This window comes from Rhinatrema bivittatum, chromosome 2 (assembly GCF_901001135.1).
Source record: "Rhinatrema bivittatum chromosome 2, aRhiBiv1.1, whole genome shotgun sequence".
Lineage (NCBI taxonomy): Eukaryota > Metazoa > Chordata > Amphibia > Gymnophiona > Rhinatrematidae > Rhinatrema > Rhinatrema bivittatum.
Genome location: NC_042616.1, coordinates 138,601,731 through 138,619,322, shown reverse-complemented (window position 1 = coordinate 138,619,322; position 17,592 = coordinate 138,601,731). Strand labels below are relative to the sequence as shown.

At 41.1% G+C, this 17,592-nt stretch overlaps 1 protein-coding gene across 1 annotated transcript in view; it reads left to right on the top strand.

Moving 5' to 3' along the window:
• The window catches only part of GPR158 (G protein-coupled receptor 158), a 654,347-nt gene that overhangs the window by 553,782 nt on the left and 82,973 nt on the right, over positions 1–17,592 (top strand). Inside the window, 1 exon segment of the mRNA XM_029587041.1 lies at positions 12,942–13,180. Within this exon segment, the coding sequence (XP_029442901.1) occupies positions 12,942–13,180 (239 nt within the window).

The window sequence follows — 17,592 nt, the reverse complement described above, 5'->3', positions numbered from 1 at the left end:
AGTTTATTCAAAGTTACAAGGTATAACCTAAATCCAACGAACAAAATACCATCTTTCTCTCCATCCACCATACCATACAGCTTGCCATTGCACACCCAGTGACACACTAAGATACCCTTCCCATTTGAAAAGCCTCAATCCCATCCCCCAGTGTCTCCTTGCCGCCTACCAGTCCTCACCCCGCCATATCCCAGCGGGAGAGCACCTGCAGGCTGAGCAGCAATCCCACTGCCCCTCGGCTGCCTCGTGTAACACAATTCCCCCCCCCCCCCCTTCAACCCATAGGTCAGCTTAACTCATTGTATAATTCTAAAACTTGGGCTTGGGTTTTCCACCACAAAACAAGGACAAACTGGATTGCTCGTGTTCCCTTAACTGTGGCCCAATTTAACCCTTAGTGATAAAACCTTTCCAAAACCTCCTGAAGTGTGTGCTTAAATGAATCTAGCCCGACTTCCGAATGGGATTCCTCGCCCATTCATGTCTGACCCAAAACTCCCCTTGGACCTCGACCATACACCAATTTGGCAGTTTTCTTTCTTAACACCACGCTTCCAAAGAGGCCGATCTCTGCACTTACATCTCTGAATTATGAATGGCCATCCCACTGTTATGCTTGGCAAATCATTCATCAAACTGCCAAAGGTCTTTCTTGCCATAGCCACAAACTCTTTTCAAGTCCAGGCACCCACATCATTACTCCTCAAATGCACCAAAATGATTTCTAGTGTCAGAAATGTCTTCACAAGCACCTTAATAACTGGCAACAACTGGTCCCACTTCATGCCCTGAATACTGAACCAACGTATCTGATGCCTCCTCGCTTGCAAGCCCAGATGCTTACCATAAGGTCTCCGATACAAAAGAATGGCCCACAATCCAGTTGATGAGAGTACCTGCAACTCTAAAAGAAACAACATATACAAGTATTAACAAATGTTTGCAAACAACTCAATCCCCCGGGCTAAAATGTACTCTCACATTTGTGTTCGCACATATGAAGTGAATACCCCAGAGTGCTAACATCCAATAAGCCGAATTAAATCATCCAACAACCCACATCTCTGCTGCACTCGTGGCTGCTCCAGTTTAGAAAGAATAGGTCCTATACACGTCCGCATTCCATCCTAAAATCGAAATCATCAAATGAAGAACCCATGCAAACTGAAACCTTGTTAACGGGGACCTATTGCAATGCAGTAAAAATGAACTTCCCACCTGCGGCTTCCATTGCATAAAATTCTGTGCGCAACACACTGGATAAGTCATCTCATTCGTCGCGTGCACCAACGTAATCACATGGCTTTTACCTCTCTGATCCACCTTGGAATGGTGAATACAAAACTTAACCCAATCTGCTAATACCAACACATTATCCAATTGCAACCCTGCCCCACCCAAATTATCTTTAGAATCCACTATTAACTTACCAACTCTCATGTCCCCAAAAATCGCAAACACAAATGCCTTGTGAAAAAGCACTACCTTGTAATCCGACCAGCACACCTTCATCAAATGCCTTGAAATAACCAACAACTCAGAGTATCTAATTGGCCACCTTTTATCCCCGATCCAACTGTGCCTCCTAACCGAACCACCGAAAACACGCTTTACTGCAAAACTCACTGTTGCGTCGGAGGTGGAACTTTGGGCCGAGGTGGGATTGACGCAACTTGTAGGTAAGGACCTATGGGTCCCCACCGTCGGCAGGTGGAGAGGGCTGAAAGGCAGAGACCGCTGGAGTTTCACCTATACTAGCCCTCGTTCCCCGCGGGTTGAGCCTTTGGGTGCCAGGGCCAGCAGGACTTAGGTGGGCCTTTGTGTATAGCTGCAGGAGAAGCGGGTTCAGCCCAGAGACAGCAGGCGAGGGATGGTACAGTTCTACTTTCGACTGGATAATGTCCTGGAAACTCGGGTGCCAATGGAACAAGGCAGACAGAGGGCACCCGAGCAAAGGTAGGCCGAAGACTGATGAATCCACGTCCGGGAAGTAGACAGAAGAGGCGTCCAATGGTAGGCTTACTGAAAGTATGCACATACTTTCTCATTGAAACTTGACATGGATTAAAAGTATGTGTGGTCGCTGGCACACTGCTTTTTCTGCTGGTAGATTTTTGCTGGAAAATATTTGAAAATCCATCTTTACCTCCCCTGACTTAACCAAGTCCCCTGAAACACCTCCTCTCAATGCAGCTAAAAATATACATGTTTTGGAGCAACACATAGACTTTTAATCATAGTGATAGAGGGCAGTTATCAGAGAGTCGATCGATGCAGGCAAAATACTTTATTATCCAAGTGTATCACTTTGAAAATTGTCTTCTTTATATATTTGTTAGGACTCCAAAGCTAGATTGATCATACAATAGAACCTGGACTTGAATAGTTAGTGCTGAATCTAGATGTATGCTTACAAGTCTAAAACAAAGCCTTTGGTCACATACAATTTTCTCTGCAACGCACAGACAGCAAATGAGGAAATCCCTCCCTCAGTACGTTAACATGGTCAATTCAGCAGCACAAACTCATAGGCACATGTGGATTCATAGGCAGTATGCACACATGGACACATACATAGACAGCTGTATTTCAGCCCAGTAGCAAACTCACATGAGAATTTGTTTTTACTTCGCACATACACATACACTTACAGGGACACTCCATCCAGTACACACATGCATGGGAATATTTCTATTGTTACAAAAAGGAAATCATATATACTTATTTTTCAACAACAAGCCACTCACAACTTAAAGACTAAAACTTGTTTTTCACTTTTTTCTTTTTTTTTTGCCGCATCAGCAAGCCTGATAACGTACCTCATTGATTTTCAAACTGAGGCCGTCCGGACTTTTAATCATTTGCGGTCTAAAAATGTTCAAAATAATTTGTTCATAGATGGTGATAGTATATTATATCTTGCATATATCTTAGATTCAGGCTCAAGCATACTTGAGCTCTCCACTGTAGCTCGACCAACGGCCAATGTTTCGCGGGTAAATGCTTCATCAGGAGCTGTCAATGCTTTTTGCTTTTTTCTTTCAGTAATGACTAAATCACCACTTCTTTTTTGACTCTGTTCATATTCCTATGTCAAAAAAGTTGTATTGTAATGATATGTCAACCTATATGCTGTATTACATTTCTTGTGTTGGCAAATGGTCCAACCTTTCATCCGGACAATCATTGTCTTGAAACGCTTCCAAGAAGAGGAACAGAGACCATCTCTATGTCAGCTGTCAGCTTAAAAAAGGAGGCTATCCAATCAGGAAGCACGCAAACGTGATGACATCATTATCTGTAAATATGTGACAACCACACAATGCGTCAAATTATAGAAAACTAAAGAAACACATTCAATTCTAGATTTGAGTTTAAACCTTTAGGTTGTATTGTATGAAGGCAGTGTATCCATTTTTGTTCCACTTGTAAGAGTTTTTTATTTAAATCTCCCCCACGCCAGTGTGGAGGGATCTGTTCAATTACACACGCTTTGAGATCATCAAATGTATGACCTTTCTTCAGGCAATGTGGAACTAGAAGTGCACTGATCTGGTTGATAGACTTGATCGATGTTCTATCATCCCAGTTCTCAACTGACGCTTAGTTTTACCTACGTAAAACATTTCACATGGACATTTAATTATATAGATAACCCCAGTGGATTTGCATGTGGTATGTTGTCTAAGTTGTATAGTGCACCAAATAGCTGCAAAATGAACACAGGTTGTCACCATCATAATCAAACAGACTGAACAAGAACCACAAGCCTTATGTGAGATACCACTGTGTGTGGAATGATAGATAGAATCTGAACGTTCTAATTGGTCTTTTAAACTGGAACCTTTTGTGTAAGTGAACCTAGGTTTAGACTCAAATTCAGCATACATCTGTAAGATATGCCAGTTTTGAAATATCACTTCCTTCATAAAAGGTGCCATCGGAGAAAAAAGTACTACGTATGTCAATACCTCATCTTCTTCAGTATTGCGTGACAGGAACAGCCAATCACGGTTTGTATGTTTTGCTCTCAAAAAAGCTTGTCTCACACAGAGGCAGATTTTATAAATTTGCGCAAGCGCGTACTTTTGTTCGCGCACCAGGCACGAACAAAAGTACGCTGGATTTTATAAGATACGTGCGTAGCCACGCGTATCTTATAAAATCCGGGGTCGGCGCGCGCAAGGGGTGCACATTTGTGCAACCTGCGCGCGCCGAGCCCGGCATGCGCTGCCTGTTCCCTCCGAGGCCGCTCCGAAATCGGAGCGGCCTCGGAGGGAACTTTCTTTTCACCCCCCCCTGCACCTTCCCCTCCCTTCCCCTACCTAACCCCCCCCCCCGGCCCTATCTAAACCCCCCCCCCCCTACCTTTTGTTGGCAGATTTACGCCTGCTGAAAGCAGGCGTAAATCTGCATGTGCATTCAGGCTGCTGACGCGCCATCACCCGACCTGGGGGCTGGTCCGGAGGCCTCGACCACGCCCCTGGGCCAGCGCCACGCCCCCAGTCCCACCCCGAACCGCCCCCTGACCCCGGACACCCCCCCTCCCCGCCCCTTTTAAGAAGCCCCGGGACTTGCGCGCGTCCCGGGGCTGTGCACGCGCCGGCGGCCTATGCAAAATAGGTGTGCCGGCGCGCGCAGGGCATTTAAAATCTGGCCCACAATGTTTAGGATATCCCCCATTCTAAAAAAACAATGACTTAAACTTCTCGCTGATATGATATTCTTCCATCCTGAAGAATATCTTTCTTTTAACCTGGCGTGGGGGAGATTTAAATAAAAACTCTTACAAGTGGATAATAAATGGATACACCTCCTTGATACAATACACCCTAAAGGTTTTTTAAATTCAGATCTAGAATGGAATGTGTTTCTTTAGTTTTTATGTAATTTGATGCATTGTGTGGTTGTCACATATTTACAGATAATGGATGTCTCATGTTTGCGTTCTTCCTGATTGGATAGTTCTCCTTTTTTAAGCTGACAGCTGACATAGAAATGGTCTCTGTTCCTCTTCTTGGAAGCGTTTTGAGACAATGATTGTCCGGATGAAAGGTTGGACCATTTGCCAACACAAGATACAGCATATAGGTTGACATATAATTTACAATACAACTTTTTTTGATATAGGAATATGAACAGAGTCAAAAAAGAAGCCGTGATTTAGTCATTACTGAATGAAAAAGAAATAAAACATGACAGCTCCTGATGAAGCATTACCGCAAAACATCGGCCGTTGTCAAGCTAAAGTGGAGAGGCTCAAGTATGCTTGAGCCTGAATCTAAGATATATGCAAGATATAATATATTATCACTGTCTATGAACAAATTATTTTGAACATTTTTAAACCGCAAATGATTAAAAGTCTGGACGGCCTCATTTGAAAACCAATGAGGTATGTCGTCAGGCTTGCTGATGCGGCAAAAGAAAAAAGAAAAAAAGTGAAAAACAAGTTTTAGTCTTTAAGTTGTGAGTGGCTTGTCGTTGAAAAATAAGTATATATGATTTCCTTTTTGTAACAGTGTATTGTTGGGTGGAAATCAAACTGGACTCTTTTTCCGTGATCTGGGAATATTTCTACCCAGCACACATCTGGATATAAGCCCCATCGAACATATACACCCAATAAACATCCACCTAGCACACACACATACACACACACACATATAAAATATATACTTTCCATGTGATATATTTGCAGGCATCAGTATCCACTTTGTTGTTCTCCATGTAAAGAAAAAGCAACAAGTATTCTCTGGAAACTCTATGTACACTGAGCTAGTCAGTTCTATGAGCCAGACAGCCTTTATCCACAGTATAATCACCAGCACCACGTACATAAGATACTCTGCAGACAGGCATCTCTGCAGACAGGCATCCCTATGCTTTAAAATTTGCACAAAAAATGTGCACAAAAAATGTTAACGCGCACACTGGTAAAAATTTATGAATAGATAATCAAACTACCTGCATTTCTTACCCATAGAGTTTGCTGAAATAAAGCAAAACTCAGCAGGTAGTAGTTTTCCTTTGATTATTACCCTACAAATGAGGGTACTTTTTAAAGATAAAGTTACATGGGTAGGTACGATTACTGAAAACCACCAGTATAACTACTTACCTAAGTCTACAAGTCTGCAATGATTTGTAAACTATTTTAGAGGTCTCAGTGGAGGAGAACACATTCCCGGATAACTTTAACCATGCTATTGTCCATGTCTTGTCCAAATATTGGAGTTAGCTGAATACACTATTCAACTAACTCGATTTCACCCCAGAATGGCCCCAAAACACCTCTCACTTATCCAGATAAATTTTATCCTCTGGATAAATGCAGGAGATATTAAAAACTTGGCATTTATCCAGATAACTCAAAATTTATCTGGATAAATGCCTTCAAGTATAGACCTCATGTTTTTAATTGAAAAATAAAGAATTTTATTTACCGGTAATTCTGTGTTCAGAAATATTTATAATCCTATGATAAAACAAAACTATGAATTTTCCAGGTGCTGAATTGAAATGACTGGATCTGTTACCTGAATACGAACCAAGTGTCTGTTATGGGTCAAATAGCTTTTCTTTAATAGTTTTCTGATGTTTATGTTTTCTAAAGAGCCTACTTTCATTACTATAAAAATCATATTGGGGAGTCACTTTCTATTGAGTATGCATCAAGAAGCTATAATCATAGTGTGACTGTGATTAGATTTGAAATTCAATCTGTGCTGCTTCCTGTTTAGCACCTCTTAAAATCTCCCTATGAGCACAATATTTGCATTTTATGGTCATGAGAAATGCATTGTCATAGGGGTACTTTGTGCACATATAATACTTAACCACAGCTGGAACCCTGATTCTGCACTTTTTTCTCCCCGTTGTGCAAGGCAAACACATAAAAGCTCTCAGTTCCTGCAGTAAAAATAGAAACAAACTCATCTTGTGTCCTTGAGGATTATAAATGAGTTATATTCATGCTATCCACAACATACACATACTGTATGAGATATTTTTTGCATACAATAATAATTGTGTTTGTGTCATTAACCTCAAATTCTACCTAGTGTCCAGTTTTCAGAGACAGAGGTCTTTGAAAATTCATGTCGGTAACTTTCAAAGCAGCGCATGGGCGCACATGTGTGCATGTTTTCCGGCTTGCACCCAGGGACGCAGCTGCTTTAAAACATACGTGCGTATATACGAATGTTATAAATAACCTGACTGCGCACACTTATGTGCTCAATTTTAAGTGAATGCGTGCCTTTGCATGAAAATCACATATCACCGCATAAGTGGGGTGGTTTTAAAAGATACCCGCGTGCCGACACCATTACCAGTTTACCAGTTCATTCCAGTTCTCCCAGTTAGGAACAGGACTTTCCAACTCCCCCTAGTTTAATAGCCTCCCTTCTCCCCTCTTAGCCCTGACCCTTAAAAACCTTGCCGATCTGTCTCTTTGTCTTTATTTTATAGTTTGCACATCATCCATAGCAGAAGTGAAGTTGCACAGCAGGGGATCCCACTGCACGCCTAGCCGAATAGTATTTACGCGCAAGATTTCTTTTTATTCTTTTTTTTTTTAATTCTTATTTCTTTATTGAATTTTTAATACAATATCCAAGAATTCACTTGAAACTGAAAACCAAGTGACATTTCCAAACAGATACAAAGGAAAAGAAAAAGAAAAACAACAACAAATATCCACCTAAATAAAAAGCTTTTACTACTACTGGTACACATTTATCAGGGATTTTTAACACTTGGGTACATAATTTCTAAATAATTCAATAGGATTCCATTTTTCTGATAACTGCGAAGTTGTTAATCTTAGATTTAATGATCTGACCGTATTTTCCAGGATTTCTAGTCTCTTATTTATTACTTCTTCCTTAACAATCTGATGATTTTGGATCTTTTCTATTTGAAATACCCGTTTATCTATTTTATTGATATCCTCTCTTTGTTTACTCAATTCACTAGTATTTTGATTTAAAGAATTAGAACAGGTGAAAAAGAATAGTGATGGGAAAGATGTAGAAGAGAGCTCTATAGATTTATCAGATTTACTACAAAAGTCACAGGAAGAAATTGAAGTTAAAATAAGGGAAACCTTATTAATTCAATTTGCTTTCTCTACGGATAGAGATAATATTCTGAGATCCTTTTTTCGTAATAGATTAAATACCTTTTATGGCCAAAAAGTGTGGATTTTTCCTGATTTATAAGGATACTCAAGATCGAAGAAGAAATTTCCTACAGTATAGAAAAACTGTAGTTGAGAAAGGAGGAACTTTTTCTTTGAAATATCCGTGTAAATGTTTTATTAAATTGGATGGTAACAACTATATATTCTCCGATCCTAAAGGTTTAAAAGATCTTCTCGAGATTAAATGACCGGCAACTAGGAAAGTAAAACAGGTCAAGAAATGATGTATATTATTTCCTAATCTATAATTCTATTCCTAAATATTTCGTTCATTGGAAGATTCCATTTTATTTTGCCTTGTTTGAACAAATGCCAAATAAGGGGTCAAACAATATAGAATTGATTTTTGTTTCCTGTTTTCTTATGATTGACATGTGTTCTATTTTCATTGTAATTTGTTTATTGTAATTAATTATGTAAAGCAATAAATAAAGAATTAAAAAAAAAAAAAACAAAACAAATAGTAAAACATAAACATGCCGTATATAATCCTAGTCCTCAGTACTGGGGAATCCTTTCAGAACCCTAGGAATATAGCAAAAAACTACCTAATTTAATAGGAAATACTAGCATAAGAGGAGCTATTATCCAAATAAAGACATCATATCTGGCCTACAGGAACACTGTTGGCATCTAAGGTGACGACCCTTCAATGGGAGAAATTTATCACTTAGAAATGTGAAGCTGGGGAAGGCTTGAAAGAAAATATATGAATTATCATGATATTTGACAAGTCATTTATATGGATATTTAAGCAGGGAAAAAGCACCCAGCTGGAGAACTCTGGCTTCAATAAGAGGAATTGCTTTCTCTTTTTTGAGTTTGTTTCACCCAATCCGGAAAAACTCCTACTTCAAATGAAGAAAAAGTATCTGATCAATGACAAAAAAACAGCTTGAGAATCCAGCCTCTATCGCATTCCAATACATACATAACAACCAGAGTAACTGGTTGAGCTAACTCACTATCAGAAGTCTCAAGCATTGCAGTAAGGGGTGGGGTTGGGGCAGATAGAGGTCAGGAGAGGGAAAGTCTGAGAGGGGCTTTCTTTTTTGGCCCTTTATGAGGATACATTTGCTCCTGCCTTCAAAGCCAGAAGTCCTAAACCTAAGGCCTTGAAGTATAGCTTCCCACCAGCTCAGGAATGGACCTGTACCCCCACAGCAAAAGCCCTCCAATTAGGACGAGTGAGAGGGGGCTATATGTGTGTGACACCTCTAATGGTCTTGGTCACCAGATGTCATTCTCCCTAGCCTTAGAACACACTTGGTAAGAAGCCATCCATACTCTTCAGTCCCTCCCACTCTGAGGTTCTGGATTGGATGCCTCCACTCTCTTTAGCCAAGGTATTTTAAGACACTGTGGGTTTCAGTTTAAGGAAGCAGTCAGACTAGGGTGGGGCCTCCCAACTTCACCCAAAGGAGTTTATATTAGAAAAGACACCTCCCAGTGCACTCCCTGCCTGAGGGTCCTTCTTATAATTTACAGAATGATAAGATTTGTAAGCCTGATACCCTCTAGGGGCAAAAGGGCTCTCGCCAGGGGACCAAAGACCCGTGAGCCTACTCTAAACCCTAGGTGGGCAAGCACCAGTGATGGATCCTGCTGAAGATCCATTACTGGTGCTTGGCAGAAGAGATAGCCAGTATTTTGTTGGACTTTTTTAAATGGGGAGATGTTTAGATTCCCCTTCCCCACTGGGATTTCAGAGCGGAGAGTGTGCCTGATCCCACTGGCTTTTCCTTAAGAAAAGTCCCCAGGAAAAAGAACAATCAAAGATGAAAGTAACAAATTAAAAGAAGGAAGAACAAGAATCAGGAGATCCCATCCAGACTTCCTCTCCAGGGACCAGGACAGGCTGGAAGCCAAAGGAGAAGAAGATGTCTAAAGGAGGAATTTTGCGGTAAATCTGGGGATAACTCCACTAGGATTCCCACACAGCTGCTGGGAGAGTGTCTACAGTTAAAATCACCATGGGCTCTAACAAGAGGTCTAAATTAAGGACATCTACCTACATAGGAAAAACCCCAATATACCATCAATGAGACGTGAACTCCCACTTCTGGATAATGAACTTTAATTTATCATTATTAATCAGTAAACTTCTATTTAACACCCAGACTTGGTCCTGTCTATTTATTACAGCCTCTCACCTCATGGGAAGCACCACTATAGCACACATACACACTGGCGACCTCTTTTCATTGTTTGGGCCATAAGCGAGAGTTTCTCCCTGTAAAAAGAATCCCCACCCCCAGGGATTAAGAGTCAGTGTGGGATGTAGCATGTTAGCTGGAGCAGACTCAGAGGAGATAAATGAGTTGTGTGCCCTTAGTAGGAGCATTCCTCCAAAAAGGAGTTACATGTGCATTATGATTATAAGGTTGCTGGGCTGTGATGTCTATCTAGAGTAACCTCTAATTTGAGGCTACATTAATTTTTCAGTATAAGAATATTTTATCAAAAAATTCAAATAGTTTTTCTTCTTAGAAAAAGAATCCATTACATTTTGAAGTATCAGCATTAAGACCACTTTCATACTTTTACCATGAACTTTACAGAGAGTATTTAGAATTGACCCAAACCAATGATATTCATAAAAGGGACCTCTAGGTCAGGCGTCTTCCCTCTCTGACATTTAGGATTACACAAGTCCATATTCAAAAGCATTTAGCTGGCTAATTCAGAAGTTATCCAGCTAAATTAATATTTGCGCACATAGCCTGCTAAATTCTAGTCTCCTAATAAGTTAGCGGGCTAGAATTTAGCCGGCTAAGGGGGTTATTTTCTAAAGCTTTATCGCGTGCGTTAGGGCCCTAACGCACACGATAAGACCATATCGCATGTGAAAAGGGCCTTTTCACATGCGATATAATGCAAATTAGGGGGAGGGGAGGAGGCGGAGTCGGTGTTGGCTTCACTGCCAGCGTGGTGCGAAGGCTGCGGGCTGTCGCAGGCCCGACCCCCATCTTCGCACTATGGAACTCTTTACCAACCTATTTAAGAACACAACCAAACACCAAAACCTTTAAAAAAGAGTTAAAAACCTTGCTTTTCACCAGAGCCTATTCAGACGGAATCAACCATCAATACCAACAGACTCCCACCCAATACATCACCAAGAAATCAGGGATACCATTGTGTCCACCCATGGAGTCTCATCACAATCGCTAAACCCACTATACACCACTCAAGAACCTTTACAATATGTTATAACCAACACTTTCTGTTGCTTCTATTTTATACCTAACTTTTTCACCTATTATACTCACTGTTGAAACCCTGATGTAACTTTGTCTACCTATTATGATTACTGTAAACCGTTATGATAGTGAAACCAAATGACAGTATACAAAACATGTAAAATAAATAAATAAATAAGTTAGGGGCGTACCAGGGGCATAATTGGGAGGATTTGAGTTAGCCGGCTAAGTTTTAACTGGCTAACTCTAATATTCAGAGTTAGCTGGATGACGTAACCAGCTAAGTCTGCTCGAGCCAAAGAGCTGTCCTAAAACTAGGCAGCTATAGTTAACAGCTATCACTATTGAATATACTTCTAAAATTAGCCGGATAAATGTATCCGGCTAACTTTGCTAGCCAGACTGTGTCTGAATATGGACCTCGTAAAAACTAATTTCATGACCAGAAAGAGGATTTTTATTTTTATTTTTCAGTATCTGGTATTGTACGTACGTAATTAATAATTGAGAAAGGAAGATAATTTTCCACATAGAGCTAAACTTATTGCAGGACAGCCTCCTCTCCTTACTTCTGTTATGCACCATGTTAGACACGCATTCCTGCCTCCCCTCCTTGTCTGTTCCAGATGAGTGTATCCTACTCTCCTTTCTTCCTCTGAAATAATGTTTGAGTGACACTTGGATATGCTGATTAAATGAATCAAGGTGTGAACTCCTTATCTCTAAAAGATTTCAGTGCATAGCTGATTAGCTTCTAAATTTGCCACTGGCAAACCACAAAAATAAACCAAATCCTCAGAACTCTATTGAGCTCTAAAGCAGGACTTTTTTTCCCAGCAGAAACAGAAATCCATAGGGTAAAAGCTATCAGCTGATCCCGGGGAACATGTATACTTTCACCAGCCCTTTCTCTTAGGACCAAGAAACACAACCAGGGGACAGAAATTTTCTGTACTTCTTTCTTTACATACTGTGCATTATTGGAAAAGTATTTAAAAAAAAATTCATGGTTTTTCTGGATCTTACAGTTTTGGAAAATGTGAGTAACATGTTGTAGGGTAATTTCTTTGAAAATACATTTATAATGTCTTTGCATTTCCTAATCACTTGTTTCACAATTTGTAGAGCAGGAATATAAAGCATATTAAATTCAAGTGCTATGTAAGATAGTGTGAAAACTCCCCTACAGTATTCAGTATTTTGAGTCTTTCTATCTAATTTCTACATCTTATTTATGCATTTATTTTAAAAGTTTATATTCCGCAATTCCCAACAACACTGAGCTCAGTGCAGATTACCATCAAAATTGAGCATTCGTAAAAATTCCATGAAAAACACATTACATATTAAAACATTCAAATCAGGTAGCACATTTAATAAACTGGCATATCAATCTTACGCTTCCCTGAAGAGGATGGACTTCAACTGCTGTTTATCTGTTTCCACAGGAGCATGGTGATGTGTTGTCATACAACGGAATAAAGTATTCTTCAGAAATGTAACACACTTCTTTGCAAACTTTTATTTACCAGGGTTTTAAAGGTATTTCTGTCCCGAACGGCCCAACGTATTCCATACATGACAAGCTGCCGAGTGATGCGGATGCTGGCCGTCATTCTGCTGATAGCGATCTGGTTTCTAACTGCCTGGACCTCTGCTGTTTGCCAGAATATGGATAAAAACATATCGCTCACTGTTCAGGGGCGTACGACGGACCACCTACACTTCAACATGTGCCTCATAGACCGATGGGATTATATGATGGCTATTGGTATGCTGATTTATGTTTTACTCTAATTTATTTTGCTTCACCTTCTTGTTAATAGTAGGCCAAGTTTTATTTCCATGTTAAATAGGCTTAACCTTATCTGAAAGACACGGGCTGCTGGCAGGGCGATTTTCAAAGCCATTGACCAAGGTAATCTGGCCTGTCTGAAATTTGCCTTCCCCTGCCAGGCTAAAAGTACAGTGTGCGACTTTCAGCCAGACTGAGGGCAGGAGGAGAGGTATACCCAGGGTGGGAAGAGGAGGACAGGGTAGGGAAACAGTTTACGCAGAATTAAATTTTAAATCTAGGCACATTGTTATCCTGAAAATTCTTGTCTGTAGAAAAAGCACGTGCAAAGTCCACAAATACACTTAGTCATATTTTCCCTGTGAGAATTATCTACCAGGTCCATGAGTCCCGTGTGCCCACAGACTCTGGAGCTATGTAGGCAGTCTGAAAATTGTCCTGCCGCTGTACAGTAGGAGAGTTTTAAGTTAAACTGTTCTAAATGGGACAGAGAGGTAGAGAGCAGACATTTTTAAATGAACCATCTCCCACTCTCTATTAAGATCAACAATAAAAATGCATTGGTTAAATAACATGAGCATGTTACTTACCAAGAGAAACCTAAATAGTGTGAACATGTTAAAAACCCTTAAATAAATAAATAAATAAAAATGTTAATCTGAGCCTGGAGTTCCATGAGAGCGTGTGTATTTAAAGTCATCTTTTTTTCTGTGTCAGTAAGGCTATCCTAAAAGCAATGTGACAAGACATAGTTAGGGACAGAAGAGAGCATGCAAGAGGGAGAAATAATATAGCATAATAAAATAGTAGATTATGACAGTTAAAGACTGGTTGGCCCATCCACTCTGCCCAGTTAATACTGCTAAAGATATACCCCAGCTTTCAGCCATAGAATCACTCCTTATTCAAGTCACTTCTTGTTGATATTCTACCATCCTGGATAGATGTTAGGGATGTGCAGAGAATAAAACTTTGTTTCAGTTCTTTAATTCTTTTCATAGGTCATTTGTCTAGTTTGTTTGAAACAAAAAATTCATTATTTTTTTTTCATTCATTTTGCATTAAAGTAAATGGAGGAAGGACCCACTGAATTTAATTTAAAAGAAAAAACAGGCCAGGGCCCAGGACTGAGGCTGGGTTCCATCACTGAAGCCTGGATATTGGCCTAGGCCTAAACTTGATGCCAGGGCCCAGCCTGAAGCTGGGTCCTGTTCTCCAATGCCCAGGCCTAGTCTCAGGTCTGATGCTGTGGCCTGGCCAAGGCCAGGTTCTGTCGCCAAAACCTGGCCCTGGGCCCAGGCCTAGACCTGATGCTGGAACCCAGCTGTAAACCAGGTCCCAGTCACCAAGGCTCAACCCAGGCCCAGGTCCAGTGCCGGAGCCCAGCCAAGGCAATCCCTTTGTGGAAGCCTGGGCCAGTTGTTGGGGCCTGGCTCAGGGCTGGGTCCCATTCAGCAAAGCCTAGGCTTAGGCCCAGGCTCAGTGCTGAGGCTTGGCTGAGGTTAGGTCCCCTCGCCAAGACCCAGGCCTAGGCCTAGTTCTCGGTCTGGCCCCTTTGTCTGCCACAGGCATGGGCCTAAGCCAAGACCTGATACAGGGGCTCGACCTGAGGCTGGGACCCAGTTACCAGGCTCAGGTCTAGGCCTGGGTACAATGCTGAAGCTCAGCCGAGGCTGTATCTTTGCCAAAGCTTAATTAATAAATTAATTAATTTATTGTACTTGACTAAATCGTTCCAGCTACTCTTCTTCTTCTCCAAGTTGTAATTTTCCCTTGTTTATTGTAACTTCTTCGCTACATATCAACACCAGTTTTCGTTCAATGTTTATCACTCCCCTGTTTTCTGTAAACCGGCATGATATGATTTTATCATGAATGCCGGTATAAAAAAAGCTTTAAATAAATATAAATAAATAAAGCTGAGGCCTTGTCCTAGGCCTAGGCCTGCACCGGGTCCAGACCCAAAGACAGGTCCCAGTCACCAAGGTCACCTGGGTCCAGTGCCGGGGCCTGTCTGAGCCTGGGTCATGTTGTAGAGGTCCAGTTTTGGAGCTATACCCAGATTCAACATTGGGGCCCAGCAGAAGCTGGGTCTTGGTCACTGAGGGCCAGGCCTAGACTCTGGCCTGGCAGTTGGGTTCAGGCTAAGGCTGAGATCTTTTCTTTTAATGAACAAAAAGAAAATACCTGAGTTTTCATCCAAGACCAATTTTCAGTATGTTTCACTTGAACAAACCAAATATGGCCTCATTTGTTGTGTGTTTCCCATTTGTTCAAAATGAATGCACATACCTCATGACCATAAAAGTTCCCATACTTAATCCAACACCTAGCACCCCCACATCTTATCACTAATCATTTTCTGTGATCAGCTAATAATATGTCCTGAATTATTTATTTATTTATTTATTTATTTTAACATTTTTCTATACCGTCGTTTGGTGGGAACCGTCACAACGGTTTACATTAAGGCACATAAAAATGAAGTTAATGTATCTTAAGTTACATAGGTGCCATTTGAGGGTCGGTAACATAGTTTGTTAATAATATTAATTGGTAAGTGTAATGATTCATTTCCAATTCACATTGTAAAAGTTTAGGTTACTAGATTATCTTTAGCATTGTACTTTAAAAGAATGAAACTTAATCTGATTAAAAATTATACACATATTGATTTTGGTTATGTGTTTGTTGTTCAATTGTTTGTACCTGCTTTCCCTTGAGTGCTATTCTCCATTCTCTTTTTGGTAAGCTAGTTTAAAAAGCCAGGTTTTTAGATTTTTTTCTAAAGGTTTTGTTGTTGCTTTGTAGTCTCAACTCTGTGGGCATAGAGTTCCAAAGTATGGGTCCTGACAAGGATAGAGCTCTTTCTCTTACTTGTGTGAGTCTAGCTGTTTTGACTGATGGAATAGTGAGGAGTGCTTTGTGTTTGACTAGGCCTGGGTCTGACACAGAGGCCTCGCCAAGGTCAGGTCCAGTCGCCAAGGTCCAAGACTGGGCCTAGGCCTAGGCCCAGGCCCAATGCCATAGGCAGGCCCGAGACTGGATCCTGCTCACCAAAACCCAGGCCTGGGCCCCTGATGCAGGGGCCCAGCTGAGGCCGCATCCTGTAACTGAGGTCTGGGCCTGATGCCCTGGTCCAATACCGGGGTCTGGCCGAGGATGGGTCCCGTCACTGAGGCCCAGACCTTGGTCTAAACCAAAGCCTGTCAACTATAGCCAGCCCAAAGCTGGGTCCCGGTTGCAGAGGGTAAGACCTTGGCCCAAGATCTAGGTCCAGGTCCAGCACTGAGGCCCATCTGAGGCTGGATCTCATCACTGAAGTCTAGTTCATAGACTTGTCACCAAAGCCTGGCTCAGTGTTGGGCCTGAGTATGTAGGTTTAGTCCCCCTGAGGCCCTTTTTTTTGAACGCTTGAAAAAGAAAAAATCCGAAATTTTTCTGGTATTTGCAAGGCAGTTTTCGGTTTGTATCATTTCTATGCCCGAAAAATGGCCTAATTTATTGTGTCTTCCCATTTGTTCAAAACAAATGCACATCCCTAATGAGCATACAAATTCCCATACTTAAACCAGCTCTTAGCACCTCTATATCTTACTACCAAGCATTTTCTGTGATCAGATATTAATATATTCTGAGTTGGTGTTTGATTTACATGCAGGGAAAATATGAAAAATCTTGTGCATACATTTTCTGGATGATTATAGACCTTTTACAATGTTAATACTATCTATCAAGTCTATAGCACTACTAGATATATGCAGCACTGTGAGGGAATCAGATAGGCTGCTAGATGACCGAGGGGTAAAAGGGGTGCTTTCTTAGCATTCAGATAGGTTAAGCCATACCAGTGTGTTATACACTTCTACCAGCAGATGGAGACGAAGCAAGCTGACGTCATGATATATATATATACCCCTGCACTGACATCAGTCCACCAGTATTCTCCATCTCCAGCAGATGGCGGACTTGCATTTCCCTACTGGGGATTGCTTAAAAAAAAAGAAGGAAATTAATTTGCCATACTCTCCTGTGATGATACCTTATGGTCCCTCCCTCAGTCAGGTTTTCCTAAAGTAATATCTGTGGATCCCTCCCTCAGTAAAGTGCCTCAGTCCAGTAACTGGTTTTCCAGCATGGACTTAGCTATAGAGAGACAAACAGCTGAGAGGCTAGCGGATGCAGGAAGCTGAGCGTGGTGGTGAAGGCCTTTACCCTCTTCCCCTGCAGCCGGAGACCGACTCTGTACTTGGCCGGGACGGGCTGAGCTCAGGTAAAGAATAAATATATTAAAAAATAACTAAATAAATAAGAAAAAGAAGAGGAGTTAATTTTAGGAATTCAATTCTCTCTCTGGTCTCTGAGCTCAGCATGCCAATCCAATATCC